Source organism: Giraffa tippelskirchi, chromosome 12 (assembly GCF_054371585.1).
Source record: "Giraffa tippelskirchi isolate mGirTip1 chromosome 12, T2T-mGirTip1v1.2.pri, whole genome shotgun sequence".
Classification (NCBI taxonomy): Eukaryota; Metazoa; Chordata; class Mammalia; order Artiodactyla; family Giraffidae; genus Giraffa; species Giraffa tippelskirchi.
Window position 1 is genome coordinate 23,119,692 of NC_137286.1, and position 12,635 is coordinate 23,132,326.

General features: G+C 34.7%; 1 protein-coding gene across 7 annotated transcripts in view; it reads right to left on the bottom strand.

Moving 5' to 3' along the window:
- Positions 1 to 385: 385 nt before the first annotated feature.
- Positions 386 to 12,635, bottom strand: part of SRP54 (signal recognition particle 54) — a 37,398-nt gene continuing 25,148 nt past the window's right edge. For 4 of the 7 annotated variants that reach the window (XM_081547927.1, XM_081547928.1, XM_081547930.1 and 1 more), the window contains 6 exons: positions 12,102 to 12,188; positions 9,371 to 9,444; positions 9,064 to 9,172; positions 4,491 to 4,661; positions 1,934 to 2,029; positions 386 to 889 (listed from right to left, as the gene is read on the bottom strand). In XM_081547927.1, coding sequence (XP_081404053.1) covers positions 798 to 889; positions 1,934 to 2,029; positions 4,491 to 4,661; positions 9,064 to 9,172; positions 9,371 to 9,444; positions 12,102 to 12,188 — 629 coding nt within the window. In that variant the 3' untranslated portion in view covers positions 386 to 797. The remainder of the gene's footprint in view (positions 890 to 1,933; positions 2,030 to 4,490; positions 4,662 to 9,063; positions 9,173 to 9,370; positions 9,445 to 12,101; positions 12,189 to 12,635) is intronic. The other 3 variants (XM_081547931.1, XM_081547932.1, XM_081547933.1) reach the window with 1 other exon arrangement.

Genomic DNA, 12,635 nt, shown 5'->3' on the forward strand with positions numbered 1-12,635 from the left:
CTTCAAGCAGGTTTTTGGTATGTAAGAAACATAACAAAATTGGCTTTGCAAGAAAATCAAATATTGCCATTAAGGCTTCAAAAATATGAGGTAAAAAAAATGAAAGTTATATACAAAACGTTAAATTGTGAACTATAACGAAATTCACAATTTCAATTTAAATGTCAGAGTTAAGATTTTCTATGGCAAAATTATCTTAACTATTCCAAGTTAAACAAAAATTCCTAATACTAATGGTTAGGTTACTTTACCATGTGTCCCAATAAAGGTATACTTTTGGAACAGTTTTAAATATTATCTTTTTGTCTGCCTTTTAACATGATACATTGATCATTTTAAACCATAAAGAAAGTTAACAACCCCTTAACTTATAATGACTTCGAAGTTTATTGTATAGCACTTTTATTGAGACATCATGTAACTACTGACTAGGACTGTTTACAAAGGTAATGGTTGGCCTTTGAGACAATTAAAAACTTTTAAGTACTAAAATTTTACATCATGATTTGTTTAACTTCAGAAGTGTTATGATGGTTGCAACTAACAGAAAAGGAAATCTAAAGCAAAAATATAATGATTTCCACAACAACCATATATTCCTCCCATATGAAACGGAGGAAGGGAAAAAGGAAGGAAAGAAAAAGAAAAGGAGGGGGAAAAAGACAAGAAGAGAAAGAAAGGGGGCAAGACAGGCAAGAAAAATACTCTTTTTTTCCCATTTGCAAAAAGGAGGGGAAATTCTGAGGTCTCAGCAAATAATGTAATCAACAGAGTCAGTTTATATTAAGGCATCTTCTTTACATGTTATTGAATCCCATCATGCCTTTCATATTGCCAGCAGCACCCTGTTGAAACTGCCTCATCATTGACTGAAGTCCTGCCATACCACCTAGAGTGAGAGAAGAATACAGTCAGATAATTATTATACAGAACTTGAAACATCTGCTACTTTTGCCTAATAAGTACTTAAACTTCTAAAAAATATACTGGATTCTGACTGCAATTTGGTCACCAGCCTTGAAGTACATAAAACTGTATTATCACCAATATCCTCATCTATAAAAGAGAATAAATAACTTACTTCATCTCGTTATGAGGAATACAAACTACATGAAAAGATCTTAGAACAAACAGTAACTATCACACAGTAGGGAGTCAGTAAATTAAAACAAAAATATTTTCCTCTGGGAAGTATGAGTCTTATAAATAGAAATAAATTGGGGTGGTGGTTAATGCACAGGACTTCGAGTATGAAAATAATTCATCATTATTGAATATCTACTATATGCCCAGAACTGTACTAACTTCCTGACAAGACATGACCTGTGATTTTACAGGAGAAAGTGAGGTTCAGAAAGTTTAAGGAACTTTTCATAGGTTACATGGTAAAAGTGGAACTTGGTTTTCAAAATCGTTATATAATTCCAAAGTCTCATCATTAAAACTATCCAGTTTCTAAACTAAGGCAAAAAGTCACCAGAAGAAGCATTAACAAAAGATGATTAGGTTCTTCCCTGGTGGTCCAGGGTGGTCCACATGGCCATAAAATGAAAAGAAATAAAAATACAATTTTGGGACTTCCCTGGTAGTCCAGTGGCTAAGACTATGTGCTTCCAATGCAGGGGGCATGGGTTTGATCCCTGGTCAGGGAACTAGATCCCACATGCCACAACTAAGACCCTGTGTGTAGCCAAATATATATTTTTAAAAAAAGATGATTAAGTAGCTTGCTCAAAAATCACAAACAGCAGCAGGGGAATGAATGAAACCAGCTTATACAACACTATTACAACCATTCTACTCAGAAATTATATGGGCCTTTTCTACCATACGCTGTTTGATCAGATTTTAGATTAACAACAGAAGGCTTATTAAAACTCAACCCTTATAAACTAAACCATGTATTAGCAACTGGCAACAACTTCGTATTTACCCATATGATGAAGAACTCTTGGATCCATCATTTTGGCCATTTGTTGATTCAATTTTGCCATCTGTGACTGGCTCACATTCTTAGACATGTCACCACCTGAAAAAATTTTTGCATCAGTATAGACTGTAATATAATCAAGATATCATAGAAATTGAGTAAATATAAAGAAAAACCCTATAATCTTACTCTAACACAATTATTTCTACTTGTACATATTCCCTTCTAATCTTTGTCCCAACTACATATATATTTTTGAGAAAGAAAAAGTGAAATTCAATATTAAGGGACATTTAAGGGGCTTTTAAGGACTAAAATTTTTAACACTTTTACTTATACCTGTGAAATGAGCCACTATAAGCAAAACCATATCCAGTGGTTATTAACAGTAAGCTGTAACAATTGTTTAGTAGTGATATGGTATAATGCTGAAGAAAAAATTTTAAAGATATGGGTTAACTGGGAATGAGAATGGGTTACTGATAAATGGCTATGAAAGAATGAGTCTGAGAGAACCTCAAGATGTATATATCTAGGAAGTTACTATAAATACAAAGCTTCAGAGAACAGAAAAAAATATAATGAAACTCCATTTATCAGTGAATTTCTACACACTCAGTGAGATTCTACAACAAAAAGGCAACCAATGAAAGAGATGCACGCTGGGGCAGAAGAGAGCAAAGCATCCTTTAGAGATGCTCATAAGACACAGAAAGTCAAAGAGATCATTGATGCAACAGCAATGAATAAGCAGAGCTTGCTTCAGCAAAACTATTTATTTCAAAGAAACATTAACTCCGGTACTTCTCAGGAACATTTGTGAAAATTCAAATCAAAGCTGACCCTGATGTGCTCTTAAGACACAGAAAGTCAAAGAGATCACTGATGCAACAGCAATGAATAAGCAGAGCTTGCTTCAGCAAAACTATTTATTTCAAAGAAACATTAACTCCGGTACTTCTCAGGAACATTTGTGAAAATTCAAATCAAAGCTGACCCTGATTCTCTGATCAAAGCTGCCTAATATGAATAAATTAAATGAATTAAGAACTATGAATGAAAGAAGATATGTTTTTATAAAACATGATAAAAAATTTTTAAAGTTTCATAATTAATAAATCTGTGTAAGCTGTGACTTCTACGACCACCAGTGATTCACTGCAAGAGTTTTTGTCTCTGAGGACTTAAAACTTCAAAAAATTATTAAGGCTTTGGTGTGACAAGGATGTGCACCAAATTCACTGCCCACTTCATCAGGCTGTGCCTTTATTGAGCAGTCAATGCTTAGATAAGATGTGACCAACAGATCTGCAGTAGTTCTATCATGAACAGTCAGGGTCATTTGGGAAAGATGTTAAACTGACTTAATGTATTTATAAATCACTATCTGAAATAGCATGTGGTGTTAGGAAATATAACCAATTTTACACAAGTTTGTCTAACTTTTCTCCCTTGTCACAAAGAAGAAAACAGGATATAGCAGGCAAGAAAAATAAGGAAACTGTCAAAATTCCATAGACAGAGGAGCCTGCGGGCTACCGTTCGTGGGGTTGCAAAGAATCAGACATGACTAAGTGATTAACACTTTCACACTGTGGTACCAACATGGGGAAGGCTGTTATGAGTATAAAAGAAATCACACCAAAAGGTTCGGCTGCATTAAAAATGAAAACTTTGGTTTTAATTAAAAATATAAAAATGAAAGGCAAATGAAAAACTGGGGAAAATATTTGCAGATATAATCCAAGAATTTTAAAGTGTTATTACAAAGCAATAAGGGAAAAAATAAAACAAATGGGACAAGAAACCTAAATAAGAGGGGATTCACCAAGAAAATTTAAACTAGTAAATGTACGAAGAAATGTTAAATATGAGTAATCTAAAACACATATTGAAAAACTGACCATTAAATTGGAAAATACTGAATTATTACCAAACTTACTCAGCATCTCCTATATTTCTGATCAAAACAGAAAAAATCCCTGGCTTCATGGGAGACTGAACAGAAAACTGACACAAGAACTGATACTTATATAGAACTGATAGTGATATCATCAATCAGCCTAAACAGCCAACAAAGATGCACTTGTGCTAAACAAAGATACATACATAGCTGGGAAAATACTATCTGTCTAAGAGATATACTTTGAAGAATACTTGACAATATGGAAAAGAAGTTAAAATCTATCAGAAGAAAACACTAGTTATATCAAATGTTATTTGCAGTTAAGACCCATGGGATTCACTGGGGAGTGAATGTAATGGGTGTTTTAAACTTTTTTCTTATATTTTCTCATAGTCTCTAAATTTTCCCTAATATATAACTTCACACAAATAAAGTCATTAAGTGTGATTTTTTTAAAATATTAGTGTTTATTACCTTGAATCTGAAAACAGATAAATCACAGATCATATTATAAATCCTGGAAGTACTTGAATAAAACATGAAATTCAGCAGTATTATTTTCTAATACTGGCAGTTCTTCCTGACTTTAATTTTTAGTTTCTCGACCTCTTTCTTTCGAGTGTCAAATAATGATGCGCTTGTTATCCCTCTTACCTTTGAAAAGTCCTTTGATACCTCCCATCTTTTTTACCATCTGTGCAAATTTGGTATATTGTGTCAAAAGTTCTTGGACATCTCTTGTTGACACACCTGATCCTCTTGCTACTCTTTGGATTCTTCCTGGTTGCTTACTGAAAACCTTGGCACCATCAGTACTGTCAAGTTCTGTAGGCAAGGGTCAATTACTTTCATGTACACACACTGTCAAAGCAGTCACATCTAAATATCTCACATATAGAAAAACAAATATAATGGTCAGACCACCAACCAGATTTAACAAATGCTGTTATCATCTGCTGTGTCTGTCTCTGATTTTTATAAGCTAAACATGGAATATATTCAAAAGAGTATTTATAATATTCATAAGCTATAAAAACAATGAAGCAAATACACACATACTCACCCTACAGAAAAATGTCTTTTCTTCGAAAAAACTTTTTGTCCATCCTTTCTATATTTCAAGTCCAAGTGCTCCTCAGAATATACACCAGAGGTATATTTCAAAAAGCAACAAAAGTGCTCACCTTAGCTCTAAATAACTATTATCCTTTAAATCATAAATTTAGGCAAATAAACAAGTAGAAGTAGGTATGTTCTATCTATAATCAACAGAATACCTGTTATATTTCCTATATAATCAAATAATTACTACTAGTATTTTAATTCTTTCTGTAACATAAAGAATGAACATAACATAAACACCCCCAATGTTTTGGTATCTCTTAGAATACAAGGTCCATTTCTCAAGGCGTTAGTTGCATACAATCTCAGGTACAAAATTTCTATTATGCCTGCATTCTCTCCACAATATCCCCTAATAGGTGATCACCTAACCTTGATCTTAACAACCACAGGAGAGATGATCCACTATCCAAAATAATTCAATCTATGCCATTCTATTATACCTCTAATTATGGAAAATATTTTCCCATATTAATATGAAATACATTTGTCTAACACTTCTTCCTATTTTGCATAGATGTCGCCTTGCAAGGCACAAAGAATAAGGCTTTCAAATTATTTCAGAGTCACCATGGCTCCTGTGAATTTTCCTCTAGATGACAAATATCCAACTCTTTTGACTGTTTCTCTTATAATATGGTTTAACACCCCCCATTTATCATGCTGATTTCCTAAATATATCTTCTAATTTGTCTATGTCCACTAAGCATATTGTCCAGAAGTGAACTGAAATCCAGGGGAAGACTAATTACCGATGCAATACAAACAAAGATCAAATTATCTCACAGTAAACTTACAGTCCATTAAAACCTCTAAATCCATTTCATAAATGCAGTTTTAAGCCACATCTTTATGATAAAATATTTCAAAAATGTATATCATATTCCTCCCAAGAGCTCAAATGGAGTGAGAGAATGAAGACAAGCTAATAACAGCACATCCTGGTAAGCAGTGTGACTGAATTCAACAAAAAGCAGAAGGGACATAACTCAAAGATGAAAGGAAGTCAAGAAAGGCTCCATGCTGGTGGTTTCTCTTAAACTGTAGTCTTGAAGGTCGAGTATGAGATAAGTTAAGAAGGAAAGGAGCAAGGGACATTGTAGGAAGCAGAACATGGATTCCCAGAATAAATGAAAATAGTTTTGTGTAGAAGGAACCAAGCATGGATAAGAGCTGAGAAATTAAGAGGTTATAAAAATAAGGATAAGATTATAACAGAACTTGTGTGCCAGGCTATGGAAGTCGTGCAGTAGTGTCCGACTCTGTGCGACCCCATGACTATAGCCTGCCAGGCTCCTCTGTCCATGGAATTCTCCAGGCAAGAATACTGGAATAGGTAGCTATCTCCTTCTCCAGGGGAATCTTCCAGACCTAGGGATTGAACTCAGGTCTCCTGCATTGCAGGCAGATTCTTCACCATCTGAGACACCAGGGAAGCCCTATGCCAGGCTGAGGAGTTGGGAATTAATCATTAAGGCAACTGTTATTGAAAGATTTTGATCCCAGAATTGTTATATTTAGAAAGATTATTTTTATGGCAGTGAGGAAGACAGATTAAAAAAGGAGTGAAAAAAGAGAAAGGGAAATGTCAGGAGGCTACTGTAGCAATCCAGGTAAGAAATGATGAGTGTATGAACTAATGCAGGGAACAAAGAGGAGAGAGAAAATACAAGAAATATTTAGGAAGTATAACTCACTAAGTCTAAGGTGATGTTAAGGTTTCTATATTCTACCTGAAGTGAAAAATACTAATATGAATAGACTGGGATAAGTTAAGTATGTACATATACTGTAATACCTAGAGCAAACACTAAGAAAAGTAAAATATACCAAAAAATATACAGATACAATAAAACAATAATAAATAACGTTCAAACAATCCATAGGAAAGTAGAAAAGAGAAAACAGAAGAACAAAAATCAGAGTGAACAAACAGAACCAGATAAAATGGCAGAACTAAATCCTAATATATATCAGTTAAAAGAGGTTATCAGAATTATTAAAAAAAATTACCATGTTGTTGGTATGAAATTCATTTCCAACATAAAATAGGTAGGTTAAAGGTAAAGGGACAGAAAAAGATATACAATGCAAACAACTAATTAAAGAAAGCTGGAGTGGTTGCATCCATAGCAGATGAAGTGGACCAGGACAAAGGAGGGCATTACAAAAGAGTCAAGTCAATTCACTAAGAAGACAAAACAATCCTAAATGTGTATGCACCCAACAAAAGAACTTCAAAATACATGAAACAAAACTAACACAACTGAAAGGAGAAAAGTTAGGCATCTCAACGACTCTATATCCATAATCAATAAAACCACTAGACAGAAAATCAGCAAGGATGTAAATCTAAGTTGACACCAGTTTCTAGCTTGGATGATTGAGCAGATAGATGGAAGTGTCACTCACCAAAGGAGAAGAACTACCTTTTGGAACTTACATTCCTCAGAAAACTCTCAAACATGTAATAGAGATACTTGTCCACCATTTAATGAGCGTCTAGACAGGAAGTAATCCAGAGTACAGACTCTCAAGCCAGAAGCCCAGCCTCTCCATCCCCTAGCTAGTGACTTTGGCAGATTACTCAACTTCCCTGTATCCTAATCTGTAAAAGCTAGATTGGATTTTGACCCAGAATTGTCCCTTAAGAGTTGTTGTTGGTTAATGTATGTAAAGTGCTCATGACAGTGCCTAGGGAAGAGTAAAGACTCTAGATATGGCTGCAGTTATTAATTCTACACACAAAAATTTTTACAGTGTTGAAGATAAAGAGATGAGAAAGACACAACCTTATTTGGGTTACTGTGAAGGCCAAGAGATCAAGAAAGAGGTCGAGACTATAAAAAATAATCAGGTAGTATATATAGTAGTGATATTATTCAACAAAAGGAGCACAATAATAAGAAATGCTGGCTGAGAATAGAACCTTGTAGCATATATTCCTTCAGGCTGATTGAGGATGAGACCAGTGAAAGAGACTGCAGTTAACAAGAAAAGGGTAAAAGTGGAAATAAAAAAGTAATAGAAAATAAGAGGCAAACGTCAATGAACATCCAATGTTGTAAAGGTCAAGAAAAAGACTGAAGAGTCTCCACTGGAGTAGACCCAGTAGAAGGTTGTTGGAAATCTTTGTATAATCTATTTCAGAGCAATGGTGGGTACAGAAGTCGGATTTCAGTAGTTTGAGGACACAAACGATTTTTTTTTTTAAGAAACTTGACTGAAAAGAGACAAAGTAAAAGTATGAGTGAGAAGTAAAGCCCAGAAAATGTGAAATTGTGAAGTTAATGTTTATATACTGATGGATGAAAAAAAATCAGTAGGTAAGGAGAGACTGGAGACACAGAGGAGGATTCTACTGATGGAGAAAAGTCCTTGAAAAAGTTTGAAGAATGGCTTGTGGCTGTCACAGCCTCATCAGGAAGTTAGCCAAGGATTGAAAAAGTTCAATGCCAAACACATGTATGTCTTTGTAAACAGAGATCAGGTGGTAGAGTAGAAGACCTGACATGCTTGCTGCGTTAAATCAGAAAAGGTGCTAAAACCTGGGAAGAAGATAAAGGGGTCATGAGTCTAGAAATACCCACGGGCTGAGGACCCAGAAGTACAGGAGGGAGGGATAAGCCAGGATTACAGAGAGAGAGCAGTATACTTGAGAAGACTGAAACCTTAGAGTTTCAGAGCAAAGCAAGTTGGTCAATATCGCTTAAACTGTCCCTCTCTTACAGGTTCCCAATTCCTGTTAGCATATTAGAGGTCTGAGAAGACATGCAGTAAATAAATGTACCAGTTTTTTAAAAAAACCCAGATTATCTGACTACAGGACTCCCCTTTCAAGTTATTTCTATTAACACCCTGAAGAACTGGTGTTCTCACCACAGAACTCATTTGGAGAAGCACTGTACTAGACATTTCTCTCAAAGATGAAGTCAACCCAATAATCATATCTTTTGAGCAAGAGCTTTCAAGCAGCTACAAATCTCCCAAATAATAATCGCTCATTCTACATTTTTTCCCATCTTGTCCCCAAGAACACAGTGAAATTCTCAACTTGCTGATATTGAGAACACAGTCCTCCAAGTCAAGAAATCTGCCATCTTACCTTGATCATTCATACTATCCATTATTGTCATTAATTTCTTTAGCCTTGCCATAGACTCTTGTTCATTTCCTTTGCTCATGAAATCTGTTCCAAAACCAGGGATCATCCCCTAAAACATATATTTAAACATAAAAATCAGTAACAGCTTGAGATTAATTGTTCACATTTAACTGATGGCTTTAATATTAAGTTTTAAAAGTAACTACTTTTACCCAAATATTAAAATAATTAAAGCAAGTGTATCCATTCTTAGAAATTGTTAACAAAAACAATAGAGGTTAAAAAAAAACTTTTTAGGATAACTAACCAAGATCTGACTGAAGGGGCCCATTTTCATGATATTTTGAAATTGCTCATACATGTCTCGCAACGTAAACTGACCTGAAATACAATATAAATGATGCAAATATATTAGAGAGTGAACATTTCCATTCAATGAAACTAATATTTTCCTTAATTGTGGGCTCATCTTGAAGCACACTTATAAAATATCCAATCAATAAATATTCACTGAGAAGTTACATGAGATTACAGGATGAATGCCATGGAGACAGATCCTATCCTACAGAAGCTCATATTTTACAGAGAAAATGGATGTAAACATACACAGGAAATGTGAAAACAAAGGAAACAATCTATATATACTAGGATTACACAACACCAAAAGTTAAAGGATACAGAACAAGCAGAACTCTCATATTGCTGATGAGAATGTAAAAATGGAAAAACTGCTTTAGATTTGGAGTTTCTTAAACAGTTAGTGTCAATAAACTGGAAAATAGGTCGACTCTGGATGAACTACTACTCAGCTATAAACGAACAGGGTACAGGTAAGTAAAACCACTTGGATAAATATCAAAAATATTATGCTGAGTCAGGGAAACCAGGTGGGGAAAAATATATATATATACTCTAGGATTCCTATATGAAGTTTTACTGGGAAGGGGAATAAGCAAACTTCCTAGAGTAATGGAAATGTTCTGTTTCCCAATGAGCATTTGTCAAAATTAATGGCATGATATCCTTAGAATCTGAGCATTTCATTATTATGCAAATTAACTTCAGTTAGAGAAAGACTATTTCCTATTTTTGTGCTACGATATAAAAAAGAACGTACTTGTTTTAGGCATTCTAAATTTGAAGTAGCAGTAAAATACATCAAAAGAAATGTTATAGTAGGCAGCTAGAAATACAGAATTAAACAGTGGTAGAGCAGGTTAAGGCTGAAATACATATTTGGCCATTATACAGAAATGACAATGGAAGCTAAGATGATATAGGAAGTCCACTGTCATGGAACCCAAGTGTAGAGTTTGAAAATATAAAAGGCAGATAACACTGTTAAATTTTGGGAGCCAAGAGAAAAGAGAAAGGTCACTACATTTGGAAATAAGGAGGCCCCTGAAGCAAGGGCACAGACCTAAAGAGACCTAGGAGCTAGAAAGTAGGCTGTCTGGGAATATATTAGAAACCAATCTTCAACTTCAAGCAGCGAAGACAGACATCAAAATAATTGTGATGATAATACAATAATTACAGGGTCCAATGGAAACACATAGCAGGGGTTCTAAGTCTAGGGATAAGGTAGAATGTTCCTGAAGCATATTTAAGCAGAGACTTGACGTATCAGTGAGCCAGTTTGGCTGGGGGTAAAGGAGGACAGAAATAGGGAGAAGAGAGGATAACTATCTGACAGGCAGAGGGACACCAAGGTAAAAAAGACTGTAGCGTACATTTGAGAAACTGACAGAAATTCAGCATGACTGGCACATGGAATGCTAAGAACAACGGAGTCAAAACATGACTCAGAAGATGTGGATCAGATGGTGGAGTCATTCAAAACTCTCCAAGGGCAATGGGAAGACACTGAAAGATTTTAAGAAAGGTAGTAGTAATAGGATCAAATTTGCATTTCTGAAAGATCATTTTGGCTGGAGTATTAAAAAATAGGTCCAAGGGAAAGAATCCAAAAAACTGCAAAACCTGTTAAAAGCCTTAGAATAAACAATCTAGATAAGAGATTAATTTAAATAGTTGCTGGGAAGTAGGGGATGGAATGGAGATAATTAGGAGGTAGACTCACTAGGACTAATAATTAATGGGAAAAGGACTGGGCAGAGTGAGGAAGACATGAGTGGATGACAACACCCAGGTTTCTGACTTTGGAAACAAGACATGTTAACGTTCACAGATGGCAACACTGGGGTGGGAGGTTGAGATGGGCAGATAAGGACAAATTGAAGTCAGTGTCTAAGGAACATCCAAGCACGGTCTGGCAAACATACAGACATGAGTCCGAAGCTCCAGAGAAAGATGATGACCTAGAAATGATCACTAGAAAACACCACCATCTAAGATGGAAAGACATAGGTACCTGAAAAGATGAGTGAGAAGGAGCAGAGGCAGTATAGTATGTGGCCATGGAAATTAAGTCATGTCATTTTGAGAAAAACAGAAATGATCAATAGCAATATACGTTAAATGCTTCTGATGTGCTAGATATTTTATATATATATATCAGCTCATCTTCACAACTCTATGAAGAAGATACTTAGTATTATCTACTTCTTACACATAAGGAAATTGAGGTTATTTTTAAAAGTTCTGTTGGGTTAAAAAACTTAAGCTCTTAATCATACTTTCATAGGAGTTGTCTTCAATGTGAAGAAAATGTGTATTTAATCTCTTTTAAATTTCTTTTTATGTTTTATTATATAAATATAAAACTTATAAGTAAACAAACAAATCAGAAGAGAGTATTTTAGCTTACTTTTAACCTGTTTTACTCCAAGGAACCCAATGAAAGCTTCAATACTCATCTTAAGGCAATTTGATTATAAGAAAGAAAATAAAACACTCAATTCTACAGCTGCTTAGATGACTGAGATTTAAAATGATCTGCATATAAATCATCTAAAAAATAAACACTGGAAGAACTGACTTTAATGGACTTATCACTTCAAAAAACTTATAGTAGCTCTATCAAAAGAAAACAAGGGAAGTCATCTGAGATCAAATGCTTTTTGTTACTCATATACCATGTTTCAACTTCTCTATAAGTGCCTCATTGTCATCCAACTTCAGCTCGTTGACTTTATCTATCAGTCCTTCAATGTCACCCATACCTATAAGAGCCAAAAAAGTAAAATTAATAGCTAATAGTATACTTGTTATATTGCTACATTATGCAAAAATGCATGCACATATAGTAATAAACCTGTGAGATAGGCAGCTCAGGTATTTCTACAACACTTTACAGGTGAGAAATTGAAGCTAGAGAGGTTAAATAACAAAACAGTGACTGCAGTCCAGGGTTTAATTCCAAATTCCATGCTCTCAAACATGAAAATTTTGCTGCCATTATCACTGCTATTACTACAACCACATACTTCTGTACTATGCTCTAAAACTTTCCCAAGGAACTTTCCATCCAATAGCTCATTTTTACCACTCTAAACATGGGAAGCAGGTTACCATCATCCCTATTTTGTAGGTGAAGAAGATAAATCATAGAAGGAAATTATTTTCCTGAACTAGTCAGTGAGAGGGCAGAATTAAAATTCTAATCTGTC